The sequence below is a fragment of the Phascolarctos cinereus genome, unplaced genomic scaffold (assembly GCF_003287225.1).
Source record: "Phascolarctos cinereus isolate Bilbo 61053 unplaced genomic scaffold, phaCin_HiC Scaffold_2;HRSCAF=192, whole genome shotgun sequence".
NCBI lineage: Eukaryota > Metazoa > Chordata > Mammalia > Diprotodontia > Phascolarctidae > Phascolarctos > Phascolarctos cinereus.
The window spans coordinates 208,416,021-208,431,042 of record NW_027555625.1 but is presented as its reverse complement, the minus strand read 5'-3'; the positions used below and the strand labels follow the sequence as shown (position 1 = coordinate 208,431,042).

Sequence of the window (15,022 nt, the reverse complement as noted above, 5' to 3'; positions counted from 1 at the left end):
CCATTCTTTGCAATGTGACAGATTTTCTTTGGCTTGTCTGAAGACTTAGGCACATCCATTCTAAATTACAGAGGGTCATAGAATCATAAATCTAGAAGGGATGTCAGAGGTCAGCTACTCCAACCCATATTACAGATGAAGAAAACTGATGCCTGGAGAGTATGAGTGACTCACCCTAGGCCACACAGGTACTAAGTAGGAGAGGTGGGATTTGAACCCAGGTTCTCTGACTCTAGAACCAGTTCTTTTTCTACTCTACCAAATAGCCTTCTAGGCAGGGCTCTTTAATGGCCTAACTCATTACTCTTCAACAAACGTCAGAAAGCCACTGGCTTGTCCATCACCACAGGGTTAGCTGTGAACTTCCACAGAGTTCCAGCACCACAATTAGAGTGTAAATTCCTTGACAGCAAGGACATTCTTTTTGCTTGTATTTATATCCCCAGGGCTTAGCACAGTGCTGTCATTTTGTTGTTGTTTAGTTGTTTTCAGTCATATCCAACTCTACATGACCCTTTTTGGAATTGTCTTGGGAAGGATACTGAAGTGGTTTGTAATTTCCTTCTCTAGCTTATTTTATAGATGAGGAAACTGAGACAAACAGGCTTAAATAATTTGCCCAGGGTCACACAAGTAGTAAGTGTCTGGAGCCAGATTTGAACTCATGAAGATGAGTCTTTCTGGTTCCAATCCCAGTACTTTATCCACTGTGCCATCTAGCTGCCCATTTGGCATTTAATGAGTGTTTAATGAATGCTTATTGCTTCTCTGTCTGCCCCTTGGTATTTTTAGTCATTCTTTCTGTGGGATGACTGGAAGAGATCCTAAGAAATCTTGTTCCTTATTGACATTAGCATACAAGTGATCCCCCAAACTCAAATCTCCTTTATACCAAGTGCATGAAATTTGAGGTTTTAGTTCCCCAAATACTTGCCAGAGTTCATCTTCTGGAGGTAATTAATTTGTTTTCAAATTATTCTAGGCAGGACAGAAGCAACACTAACTGAAAAAAGGAAGAGTTTTAAATAAAGGATCCTAGAAAATGGGAGCCCCAGAACTGGCAGACCTTGGCTGAATTCAAAATGGCATGTCCTCTAAAATCCCCCAGACTATCTCCCAGACTCCCAGACTCCCAGATACTGCAAAACTCTTGGGTCAACTGGAAAATTTCATCAATTTTGTCACGATGAAAGATGAAACAATATTTCTTACCAGTAGGTGGCATTAGAGTAATAAAGCAAAAAGAGTGGAATTTAAACGAAGAAACAAAGAATTTATACAAATCTATAAATTGTCTTTTCTCCCCCTTCAGTAGTTTGAGGTCACTAACACATTAAGAAGAACAGTATGCAAAACACCATTTCTTTGTGTTTTCATAATTCCAGTAGTCAGCAAGTTGCAGATTGGATAATAGTTAACAAATAGTTAACAAATGAAAACTACTTTTTAAGAGTAAGCAGAGTCCACACTGAACAAACAGTAACTATTTCCAGGTGCTAATTATAAAGTGAACATGCTTCTTTCCTTGCCCCATTGGAAAGGGCAATTTATATCATTCTGTGGTGTGAGACCTGAGCCCCATTGTAGCTGTATAATCTTGCCAAGGAGAGAGTTTACATTTCTGAACTTTAATTCAGACCACAACTAAGATTGTTAGGTAGCATAGCAAAGAGAGCAGTGGACTTGAAGTCATGAAGACCAGAGTTCTATCCAACCTCAGACATTTACTAGCTGTGTGATCTTGGGCAAGTCACTTAACTTCTGTTTGACTCAGTTTCCTCATCTGTAAAGTAGGGATAATAACAATACCTTTTTACAGGGTTATTGTAAGAATAAACTGAGATAAAATTTGCAAAGCATATAGTGCCTGGTACATAGTAGACCCTATATAAATGGTTATTCCTCACTCTCTCCCTCATCCACCCATGCCTAAGTAGGTACTCTTCATGACATGTAGTGACTGGAAAAAAAATTCACAAGATCACAAAAATGGAAGAGACCTCCTCTGACCCATATAGGGAGAGTATGGTGGAAACCCACATTACAACAAACCTCTGCTTAATGCTTTCAGTAAGAAGGAAGCCATTACTTCCTAAGTTAGCTAATTCTACTTCAAGTTTAGTATCAGAAAACACTCGCTAACAATTAGAGATGTCCAAAAGAAGACAAAAGTGGGCCTGGAGAGATAGTGATTGGGTTCCTTCCTCTTAAAGATCTTCAAATAGAGGCCGAATGAGCATACTTCAGGACATTATAGTAAGAATTCCCTTCATATATGGGTTGGACTAGATACTCAATGGCAGCTGAGGCCCTTCCTAATCTCAAATCTTAATGGTGGGATTTTGTAGATAGCTCTAATTGTTAGGAAGAGTTTTCTTATGAAACACCATGCTTCATTTCAAGGACATATACCCCTGATTAGTGTATTAAGAACAACTAAGGATGGGCTGTTGGGACCAACCCTAGTTTATTTTCTACCTAGAAAAAAAATTAGGATAGGTAGATAGAGGATCAGGGAAGTGAAGGGTGGGGCAAGAATATTGACTGTGGGCCAAGCCTCTATATCTGGTGGATCAGTCAGGCCCTAGATCCCTGTGGTCAGCTCTAGGAGGCAGGGCAGGGCTCAAGGCAGGTAGTAGGAGAACTTAATCTGGGTGTGCCACCAGACCTGTGTGGCTCTAGTCTCAAACTGCCCCAGGTCACTCACCAAAGGTGGGAGAAGAAACAACAGTGGTTCCAGTGGATGATCAATCCAGCTAATGAAACCACTGAAGAACACTTAAAGCCTGAGCTGGACTAACTCACTCCTGGCTCCTGCACGTGATACTAGTACTTTTGCCAGTCCTGTCCTCTGACACCAAAGAGAAGTCTAAAGCCTCCTATACACAACAGCCTTAAAGACGGCTGCCTAGCTCTACCTGAATACTCATCATCCCGTGGCCCTCTTTGGGCTATGAGTCTTTTGAACTCTTCAGGTTGCTCCTCAGGCAGACATCCATGAGGGGACAGCATGGCCCAAGTTTGAATCCTAGCTCTGCTGTTTATTTGCATGACCTATGACAAGTCATCTAACTTTGGGGGCCTTCAGTTTCCCTTTTTATAAAATGAAAAGGTTTTTCAATTTTGAGCTGAAAGTGACATTGAAGGTCATTAAATACAATACTTTCATTTCACATATGAGGAAAATGAGGCCCAGAAAGGTCAAATGCCTTTTCCGGGGTCACAGCTACTAAATGGGCAAAACAGGATTTGAACTCAGGTCTTTTTCACTCCAAATCCAGCATTCTACCCAGTGCACCATTTTGTCTTGCACAATTAAGGCCTTACGTTCTTATGACACAATGTAATGAGGCACTAGAGAAGGACTTCAGAGGATTATGTAATGAGAATCCATCCCACGGTATTAATAGCTAACATTTTTATAGCACTTACTACGAGCCAGGCACTGAGCTAAGCACTTTACATTTATTATCTCATTTGATCCTCATAACATTTCTTGTTTGTTGCTTTCATTTTTGGTCATGTCCTACTCTTCATGAGGTTTTCCAGTCATTTTCAGTCATATCTGACTCTTTTGGAGGTTTTCTTCGCAAAGATACTGGAGTGGTTTGCCATTTCCTTCTCCAGCTTATTTTACAGAAGAGGAAACTGAGGCAAACAGGGTTAAGGGACTTGCCCAGAGTTACACAGCTAGTAAGTGTCTGAGGCCACATTTGAACTCAGGTCTTAGTGACTGGTACTGTATCCATTGCACCATCTAGATGACCAAGTGTTCTCTGTGAAGTACTGGCCAGAACATATTTTGTTGAGTATAGAATGTTGGGCTGTGTTTGCCTAGGATTCTATAAGCCTCCCAATGAGAATGACCTCAAAGAGGAACATACTAACTCTTACGAGAAAGAAAATGAGCAGACAGAACAAAACGGTCTTTTCCCCCTGCCCTTCTGAGCTCAAAAACAGAATAGAGCTGAATAAAGGAAGTTCTGAAGGTCTCAGGCTGCCTCATCCAAAAATTTTTAGCTAAGCTTCTTTGTTAGAATGTCACAATTCAATAGCCCCTGACCTGCGTAGCTGACTCCACACATTCTACCAGTTCTGCTTTTAAGTAATGATTTTCCTTCTTTATATGTTATAAAGCTGGAGAGACAGGCTCGTGGAAACCTGGAATGGTCCTTTTGGATGCAGGTAAGTGGAGCCCTGGGTAAGACTCTAAAGAACCCAGTAGTGGGTACCATGAAAAGAGTACTTGCCCTAGAGTTCAAGCTCTAGCTTGAACACATTCTGCCTCTGCCACTTAACTACCTATATGACCTTGAACAAGTCACTTAATTTCTCTGGGCCTTGGTTTCCTCACCTGTAAAACATGGAGAGGTGACTAAATGGCCTGAGGTCCCCTCCAGACCTAAATCTATGGTCCTATAGCCAATCTAGAAACTACAGGTGTCACATTTGTGTTATGGAAGAGGTCTCACTCACCTCACTGACTGGACAGAGCAGAGCAATTCAGAAATTCAGTCAAGAGAAGCTTTGGCAAAGGACTCAGTCACTTTTCTCAGGCAATCTCAAAAATAGGCAAAATAGTCTCTAAAAATTCTCGTTGGGGACCAGAGGGAGGAGAGGGAGACTGATGAGCGATAAGGAGAAAAGAAGAGCTGGGTTACATAGCCCTCCTTCAGCATGGCTTTAGGGTTCCATTCCATGTGATAATGAACTGGACCTCAACTTCCTTCCTCCCAAGAGCAGGGTTCCAGTCTTTTCTTCCCAGGAGAATATGAACAATTTGAGGGGAGAAACTTTCTTTCTCATTTTTTCTTTGAATTCCCAGCAAACAATAGGCACTTATTGGCACTTTTTAAATTAAATTGTATTCCATCTCATGGCCAACTCCAATTAAGTATGCAATGTTAAGTCTTAGAAGTCCCAGCTGCAATGAGTTCTGTTGTTCCTCCAGCATCAGTGGGAGTCAGGGATGGGTGAGTAGGTCAGTGTATGTTTAGAGGAGCTTAGAGCAGAACATGTTTCTATATCCACCCAGGTACCCAAACTTTCATCACCTGACCCCTCAATCCACTCTGTTGTCTAATGTCATTAATGAGAGCCTTAGTGAATGGGACCCTGGCTGGAAAAATACTTAAAAATTCTCAAAGACAGTTTTTAAATGGAAAAAAAAGCAGGGGGGGGGAGGGAAGGAAGCAGGGCTAGCGAGCCTATCTTAAATGAAAAATGAGTCATGTGTTTTTTTTGCAAACTGGAAAAAACATGACCAGAGATCTCCAAGAGAACACTGAAGTGTTTCTGAAAGCCCTTAGTGAATGAGCTTGCACTGACTTTGGCTTTCTTTGCTGTTCCCCTTGAAGTCTCTTGAGGTTTTGGTGGGAATCCTAAGAGATCAATGAAGCTCCAGTTGATGAGCTCCTTTCTGAATTGGATCAAACAGTAAGCCATCGTGTTCAGTGCCTCCCCCTAATGTCCACAAAGGATGAGTTCTTCCCAGCTGGAGCTCCATTTTAGCATAATGGCTTCCTGGGGGCAAGAAAGAGCTATACTATGGGAGGAAGGAACTGACTGAGCTGCCAAGAGCCACGGAGAGGAGCACAAATGTATTATTATTGTCCTGCTTCCACGGGGGAGGTCAGATGCTTCTTTTGCATGTAAGTAACCCAAAGTCTTACTGATGTTTCCAGGATCAAGGCCAAATGAAGAATTTAAGACAAGACCTTCGGAGCCAGCATCCAAGGGAGATCCAAGTAAGTTAAATGTTAGATAATAGAGCCATAACTAGCAATTTGTGTGCTAGGGACAGTAGTATAAGACATGCCTGGGGTAAACAGCACCAAACAGGCTTTAGAGGCTGCTAGGAAGTAAGGGAAAAGACTGTCCAGGAAAGAACTCAACTGGAGTGCAGTCATATGTGAACTTCTTATTCTTGCAAACTAGATGCCAAGCTCGGTTGTTTGAACTTGTTAAAGTAATTTCAAGAGTTCTAATCCCTCTTTACTGTTTGACACCTTGGATAAGAGCCCCAGCCACCTTGTCATAGTTACAGCTCTGGCAACTAGCATCTCATGATGATTTTTTTTGACACTTGGTGTATTCTCCTATGTATACATCTACCGACCCATTCGCTTCCTCCCAACCCTACTCTCTGCTACCTACATAGCAATGGACACACCATTATCTCACTCACCAAATCATTTATTCTCTCACCTCTTTATCTTCTTGCATTTCAAAACATGCACATCTTATGTTCCTATAGGAATATGACAAGCAGTGATCAAAATCTTCCTCTCTTTGTATTTATTAGAGTTCTTCTTGATTAGCCTAGGTCAACTCGAATTATTAGCACTATTTTTACCCTCAAAAGAATCTACCTGAGGGAAAAATAATGAATATATTTATCACTTCTTCAAAAGACCCATGATCTAATCAATGTGTGAATTCCCTCCCCTAACAGAGACTGCAACCTCTCCATAGCTTCATGAACTACTGTGGCCAGCTTCCACATGATGAATTTCTCTGTATCCTCCCTCCCCCATAAAGTACCACAAACTGTGCCCAGGAAAATGGCAGGAAGAAGGCTCTCAGATGAAGAGTGGGGAGTGGGTCAGTGTGATGCAAAAAAGGAACAGGGAAAGCTCATTCCAGCCCATCATATGATAACTTTCTATTTTAACTAATTATTCTTGCTTGCTAGGTAATTAGATCAGTTGTTTCTATACTTCTGAAGCATTGTGAATATTGTCAGTATCCTCTCAATTTGGTGCCCTGGTCAAAGTCCCAATCACTCCTCCCCAGTTATGACTTGGCTGTCTGCGTTTAGCTCATGTGGTCTTTGCTAAGATTCCCATACCCCCACTTGAAGATGTTCCAAGTTAATAAGACCTCTTTTAGTGGAAGAAACTGTATTATTGGTTATAAACTATCAAAAAAAAGTTTGACAGTGCTACTAATCTCTAGACCAGAGAGAATGTTGTAGACACAGTGTACTTCTACTTCTGCAAAATATTTAACAAAATCTTTCGTGATATCCTTTTAGATAGATGTAGAGGTATGTCTTGAGTGATAGCCTGGTTAGGTCAATTTGGAAGTTGCTGAATGGCTGAACCCCCAAATTTGTATTTAATAATTTGCTATGAACTTGGAGAAAGGACCCTAGTTGAATACCCATGGATTTGCCCTCACCCCTGGCACTATTCACCATTTTTATCTGTTCTTGGCTAAAGGTCCAGATAGTATGCTCATCAAATTTTGAGATGCTCTGAAGCTGGGAGGGATAGCTAGTACATTGATGATATTCAAGATGGAAAAAAAAATCTGAGTAAGTTAGAATGTTGAGCAAAATCTAATAAAATGCAATTTTATAGGGAAAAGTAGGGAATCCTATGTTGGGGTTCAAAAAAAATTGACTGTGTTAAATACAGAATGAGGGATGATGAGACAGTAGTCCCTATGAAAAGAGCCTTATTAGACTTTAGATTTCATTCAAGTCAAGAGAGTGTCATGGCAGCCAAAAAGGCTAATTCAATCTTAGGCTGCATTAAAAGAGGCATGATGTCCTGAACAATGGAGGTGATAGTTCCATAATATGCTGCTCTGATCATACCAAAGAATTGTGTTCAATTCTAGGCACCCCATTTTAGTAAGGATTTCGCAACATAGAGCATATCCAGGGAAAGATGATCAGAATGCTGATGGAAATGGAGTCCATGCCAGCTTGAAAGAACTTGGTATATTTAGCATTGAGAAGATTTGGAGGTGATCCACTAGCAATCTTCAAGTATGTAAAGGAGAAGAAAGACTGGAATTTTTCTGCTTTGCCCTCGAAGGTACAGGAAAGAGCAGAACGTGAAAATTTCAGAGAAATAGATTTTGGCTAAACATAAAGAAAAATTTCCTGACAGGTAGAATTGAGTTGCCTAAAGAGATAACAGATTCTCTTTATGAAAACTCTTCACATGGAGGCTAGAGGACCACTGGTCAGTGATTTGGGAGGAAGAATTCTTGGTCATTTACAAGTTGAACTAGAGGGTATCTGAAGTGCCTTCCAATGCTGAGATTCTGTGATAGAAAACCAGAGGTTTTTGTCACTTCAAATATATTACTGTTTTTTTTCTTACAGCTGTGTATATCTGTTTAAACATTTCCATCCTAATAGTTTTTGCCCTGAAGGCCCAGGCATAAAAATGCATGTGGCAAAAAGATCTTGGCAGACAAGAATTTTGGGTCAAATTTAATAAGGTGAAATTAAATGCCAAGACTTATGTAACATAGGTGTGGGGTGGCTGATATAGACACCCTCAGTGTAATCCTTCACACAGGGCGTTGGCCACTGACTCACTTTCTAGTCTGGTTTGCTTACTCCAACTTGCCTTCACAAGGACAGGTCTGGATTTCCAGATAAAGACTACCACCATGTGGCTACACTTAAACTCTTTCAGGATCCAAGAGGTACCCTTCTTGTGGAGAAATATACTCTCTGTATTCACTAAGGCTCTTGAACTCTCTCCAGTGTGATTCCCATTTACATAAAACCAGCAACTCACAATGATGACACCATTAGATTTTAAACAACCATTTACTTAACAATAAGACAAAAGTAACCATAACCAGCATATCACAGGTACTTGATATAAGCAAATACTGCAATCACAGTTCATATATAAACCTGGGTTACGCTCTCCCACCAACATACTTAGTATCTTTTCAGGAAAGGGCACACATAGAAAACTTTCAGGGAAGCTCAAGAGTGAGCCCATGTACTCAAAAAGGGCTTTACAAACTCTTGCCCTTTGCATGGTGATTTAAACCTTTTTGTTTATGTAAGAAGTAGGGAATTCCTCATCAGTGGAGGTCTTCTTGGAGAAGCTGAATGGCCATTTGTTTAGGGTGTGGTGGAAAGGTAGGGATCAGACTAGAAGGCTTCTGATCTTTCCGGTTCTGAAGTCAGGGAAATTTGCTACCCTGGTTATTTAACAGCAAGAAGCACTGATTCACACAAGATGATATAATTGTATGCTTGTATGATGACCTTTGAACTTCTGGCTCCTCCAAAGAGTCAGCCGCCAATAGGCCACATGTGGCTAGTGGCAAACAATCCTTCATTGCCCTATGATACTGACACCAAAACACTGAAGTCAGAAACAAAGTTGATGCATAAAATCAATAAGGTAATATCACCTCAGATTGGAGGGAATTTCCCTCTTCTTCCCTTCAGTTCCTTCCCAAATGTTGTTGTTCAGTCACGTCCACCTTTTTGTGACCCCGTGGGAACATAGCATACCAATGCTATCCCTGGGGTTTTTTTGGCAAAGATATTGGAATGGTTTGCCATTTGCTTCTCCAGTGAATTAAGGCAAACAGAGGTTAAGTGCCTTGCTCAGGGTCACACAGCCAGGTGTCTGAGGTCACATGTGAACTCAGGTCTTCCTAATTCTAGGCCCAGCACTCTATCCAATGAGCCACCTAGATGCCTCTTCCTTCCCAAATACCTTCTTTTCTCTGTGACTATGATCAATTATTATGATTCAGTTATCATGAACATATTATGAACAAATTCAATCCTTTATTCAGCATCCTTCCAATTCTATTTTATCATATTTTCATTTCATGTTAAGAGATTAAAAAAAAAAAAGGTTGCAGGCTCTGGGCATCTATGCCCATCAGTAAATTCCAGGAACCTACTTACACAAATGGCATATTAATGTCAACCATCTAGGAAATGAGTGAAAAATGAACCGTGCTATCTAAAAAACATGAATATATAGAACAACTCAGTCGGCAAGGAAAGTTCCGGATAGTGAAAGATTCACTGCATATAGTTAATACGCTAAATTTTACCACAAATAATAGTAGCAGAAAAGTTTATTATATCTAGACCTGTGAGGAAATGGTGAGTCTGTACGTCCCAAAACTATGTTTTCTTTTTGCCTATGTTAAAGTAATGCTTAAAAGGTTTTCTAAGACACACATAAGACTAGAGCAAAATCTCTTTACAATTGCAGGGCTATCAAGACTGTAACTAGGCCAAGGGAGGGGAAAGCCTGCCAGTGATCTTTATCAGGGGCCAGGAGGTTATTGTGTGTTGATTGACTGTTCTTTGTAAAGGCAGAGGGGAACACAGAGTAGCTAATTAGCAATAAGAAAGAACTAAAGTGTTCTGACCTAAAAGCTGGCTTGCTTGGGTAATTTCATCCTAATTAGAAGCTAAATCTTGGGAGTAGGCATAACAACCAATGGTGAGGGGTGGGGTACAGGAGAGGTGGGAGGCTGAGTTTTTTTTCTCTTATTTGGCATATGGACAGAAACAACTAAGAAGATAAGGAGGAGAAAGTATTTTCTAAAAGACAAAAATAGGTCAACAGAAATAAACTTATCAGAAGGAACAGTAGTAGAGTTTGGTAAGACCAGCAGGTTTTCCCTTCAAAAGTACTAGGGAGATAGACAGTTCTCACTTGACCTAAGTGTACTATTCTGCAGACCTCTTCCTAAAGTGATTTTTATGTAATGCAAATTTGCCTCTACCCCATCCCTTCACTTAGCCTATGTAACAAAGGCATATACAAAATAATACCTTTGCACAAGTCATAAAATTTCCTAAAATGCAGATATATTAAATATTGTACCATAATAATAAACAGATTTGTGAAGTGAAAAGTAAAATTAATGATTAAGTATACACAATACTGTACAGTAAAGTTAACATAGGTATAAAGATTTTTTTCAGAATTCTTTTCATAAAGTCAAATATGCATAATGTGAATTTACATAAAGCAAGAACTGTCTGTAATTTCAATGGACGAATAAGAGACGATGTACAGGGCCTCTTTGTCTGAAACTTGCCAAAGCTGCAAGCAGCAACCTCCCCCCCCAAAAAAAAGAGTCTATTCTACATTCAGGGTAATCTATGGATCTGTATCCCCTAAAACTATAACTCAGCAGCTTCTATTGATCTGTTAACTTTTAATAGTCAGAAAAGAAAATTAGTTCAAAGCAAAGGCATTTAATGAAATGGTATAGGAAGACATAGCAGTAAAGCATTTCCTCCATAAATATGGTGCATATTCTCACACACCATCAGTGGGAAGGGCGGATACAGCTTTGGAATATACACAGACACATGTACAAAGGATACACATGACCAGCTTTGAGAGGCTCATGCCTTTGAGGTTTTGGGGCCATTGATGTCTTTTAGTGATGTCATATGGTAAAGATTTAAGGAAACAAGAAGCCAAATTTAGGGAAGTCCCCAAAGAAGAAATCAACTCTGGGTGAATAGGTGCTAGAGTCCTTCCATTCAGTTATTTGACTCTTGTCTTGTCTTGGATTGTGAAGAACCTGGAGGAACTTGTCTTTTCATTTCACTCTATCCTTTGCCAAGAAATATTATTCATCAGCTTTGTTGGTAATTCTTGTGCACTTTTGACTCTACCTCCTCACTTCCTCCCTACTTCCCCTCCCCCTCAAAATATCCCAAACTCAGTTCTATCTCATAGGTTCATACATTTAGAGCTGAAATGAATCCCGAAGACCATCTGGCCTAAATCTCTTATTTTACAAATGAGGAAATGGAAACCCCCAGAGGTTAAGCGGCTTGCCCAAGTCTCACAGATAAGAAGTCCCAGAGAAAGGAATAGAACCCAGCTTTTTTGACTGCAAATCTAGAGCTCCTTTTGTTGAGATTTAGAGGTTTAGGGGTGCTGGGACCCCAAAATCACGACACATGGGTCCAACCCAAATGAGTTCAACCTCAGGCTTCCTTCAGCCAAAAACAAGGTTTATTAAAGATCCACCACATTGGCCAGACTCTTAAAGAATCTGAACATTTGTGAACTATTGGCTAGATTATAAAAATCTGAGCACCTTAATGGAGCAAGATGGACCTTATATACAGAAGGACTGTAGGAGGGATCTAGGGAGGATCTTGATGGAGGTGGCCAGTACCGGAGGAGGGGTCTAGGAAGGATCTTGATGGGAATGACTTGGAGGTCAAGAATGGGGTCTAGGGTGAGGGTGGTATGGTTGACACCCTATGGTCCAGGGTGAGAAGTAGCCTGGGGCCATTGGGAGGTAATAGACAATGGAGGACTGGGCTCAATTAAGGGTAACAAAAAATGGGAGATCTAGGTAGGTGATAAGGAAAGGCCAGTTGATAGGATCGTAGCCTCAGGCCAATGCTAGAAAATTGGCCCCATGGGAAAGTCCAGGGCCTCTCCCCCTCTGGGTCCAAATCCCAAAGACTTGGTCCCTTCCCTTTAGGGGTTCAGATCCCATCCTCATCACTTTCACTACATAATGTGATATCTAATACCCTAAATTAAAGGCTTTGCTATTGAGGCTACTCATAAAGTAGAGGCCATACCCTATGCCATATGCCAAACTACAAATCAGGACAGCATCCATAGGCACCTGAGAAATAACAGGTACCTACCATACCTGTAGGTGTCCTGTTCTTAAGTGACAAGATGGCTCCATTTCAATAAAAAGGGCTAGAGAGTGGAACAGTGAATTGGGTACAACTGTTCAATGCAGCCAGCAGGCAGTAGCCTTTATGGACAGTCAGCAGGACAGTCCAATGGGATCCAGGATTCACATAACCCTTCCCAAGTGGAAGGGACCTTAGAGATGAAGTAGGCTTGCTCTTTCAACTTCCAAATGAGGAGACTGAGGCCCCAAGAAATAACTTGCCCAGAATCATACAATGATAAAGCTAGAACTAGAATCCCAGGTTTTCTGACTCTCAGCCCAGGATTCTTTCCTTGGTGACTTTCTTTCATTTATACCTTGCTGCCTAAAAGAAAGAGGAGGGAAGGAGAAAGAGAAGTGCCTAGAAATCTATTATGTGTCTTCTTTGAATCTGCATCCACCCTCTGAGGTGTAGGTATTATTATCCCATTTTATAGATGTGGAAACTGAGGGCCAGAGTCCCACAACAAAATGGTAGAGGTGAGACTTCAACTTGTACTGCAAGTCCAGTGTTCTTCCCATTACCAAGAGGCTACAGATGCTTTACACCAACAGCCTCATGCATGAGCGGAGCTGATATTCCCTCATCCACAGAGGGCAGCACACTATTTCCAGGAATGTTTGTGGTGTTACAACATTACTAAAAGCAAAGGTCTGAAAGAGCTAGAAAGCAGTATTGACATTGTGTCACTGGGCTGCACCTTATTGACATCGTGTCACTATGTTGTACCTTATTGGCATTGTGTTTTATCTTCCTGGTGAAAGATCTTAAACGTCTTTATGTATGATTTACCAGGTGAACGTGCCTTTATACCGGATGAAAAAAATACCTTGCCTTCCTTTAGACACATGCTGCTGCTCTTGTCTTAACACTGACATTTGAAAAGGTTTGAGAAATATTGTTTCTGGATAATTTAATCATTGTATTGATAAGGCTAGCAGGTTATTAATAAAAGGAAGGTCTTTTGGCCGTCTTTCTTAGACCAAAGACACCTAATGGCAGTGGGGTCATGGTTTGTATGCCCTTCAAAGAGGAGGTGTTCCCAAGGGGTGCCTACTCAACTCTGATTGGTTAATGCAATGGGAGGTAGACTATCCTGGGGTATGTGACTTAGATTCACCAAATCTTGGTCAAAGAGACATCAATTTCCCTATCACCTGTCTTAATAATAGAGAGAACCAACATTTTCCCAGGACCTGTCTGAATAAGCAACATGGGCAGAAATACACCCATTAGCTTAAACTTAGAATTTATTTTACTGTCTGATTAGATCTTGGCCTGGGTAAATTTTTAAGAGAGATTTCCCACTGCTGGTTGTTTCCAGGGTGAGGAAGAAGAAAAGGGGGAAAAGCTTGGTCTTAACATAATAATTAGTTACCAAATATAAGAGAGAAATATTCATTTCTCACAACACACTAATAAATATTTGAATTGAGTTGGATCAATTGAACCAAGATGAACTGAACAATAAGCAGAAAATCTGTCACAATCCCAGAAAATTGGGCAGTAGAGGAGTAGGAAGGGAAGATCACACCCTTATAAAATCCCCCAATAATCTGACTCTGTGAATGTATGGAGAGCTGTTCCCACATATAGACAGGCACCACGGAGATCACTGACATGAAGGATTAGGATCCTAACTCTGCCCCTTACTAGCCATGTAACAACGTGGGCCTCAATTTCTTCATCTGTAAAATGAAGATAATATCCATAATGGCAGCCTCCTAGAGTTGTTATAAGGTTCAAATGAACTAACATTTGCAAAGCATTTTGCAACCTTTAAACTACTATAGAAATGCTAGTTTTTAATCATATATAACATAGGAGACCCTTCTGAGGCCATTTCCCCATGTTCTTGACCTTGGAGGAGATCCAAACAGTCTGATTTACAAAGAATGCTCTAAATTAGCCATGAAAATAAGTCTTGACCCAAACATATAAGACATAAAAGATTTCAGACAGAGCTAATGAGAATTAGAAAATTAGCAGGTATTAAAAAATAAGCATCCTCTGCATTGTCCTATTTTACTTTTGTTTTACTTTTGTGAGAATATTTATATATAACAAGAACATCTGTAATAGCTACAAGGAATTCCTGTTGTACTATGTCTTCATAATGATATAGAAAATAGTAGAAGACTATACTGAGGGTCCAACGCACACTTTGAAAAAAAAAACGACTTAAAAAAATTTGCAAGGCTGTGAATCAAAGCATTGTATTGCAGTATATGCTATAGAGATATCTTAAATAACATCAGTATGAAAATAGTAACACTTTGCTTTTATACAGTGCTTGAGAATTTACAAATGATTTATAAGGGCCCTTAGAGCATATTGCATCCAATTCCATTCTCAATTTACAAATGAGGCAGAGAAAATGAGGCCTGCGATCACACAAGGAATAAGTGTCTGAGGCAACATTCAGACCCAGCTCTTCTTGACTCCAATTCCAGTGTTCTATTCACTATGTCATGCTTCAGACCATTTAATATCCATAACAACCATGTGAAGTAGCCAGAGTAGGTGTTATCACCACTACACAAATGAGAAAACTAGGGC

At 40.4% G+C, this 15,022-nt stretch overlaps 1 protein-coding gene across 1 annotated transcript in view; it reads left to right on the top strand.

Moving 5' to 3' along the window:
* Window positions 1-15,022, top strand: part of VIT (vitrin) — a 149,231-nt gene that overhangs the window by 101,377 nt on the left and 32,832 nt on the right. Inside the window, exons 10-11 of the mRNA XM_078149774.1 lie at window positions 4,138-4,185; window positions 5,685-5,747. Of these exons, the coding sequence (XP_078005900.1) occupies window positions 4,138-4,185; window positions 5,685-5,747 (111 nt within the window). The remainder of the gene's footprint in view (window positions 1-4,137; window positions 4,186-5,684; window positions 5,748-15,022) is intronic.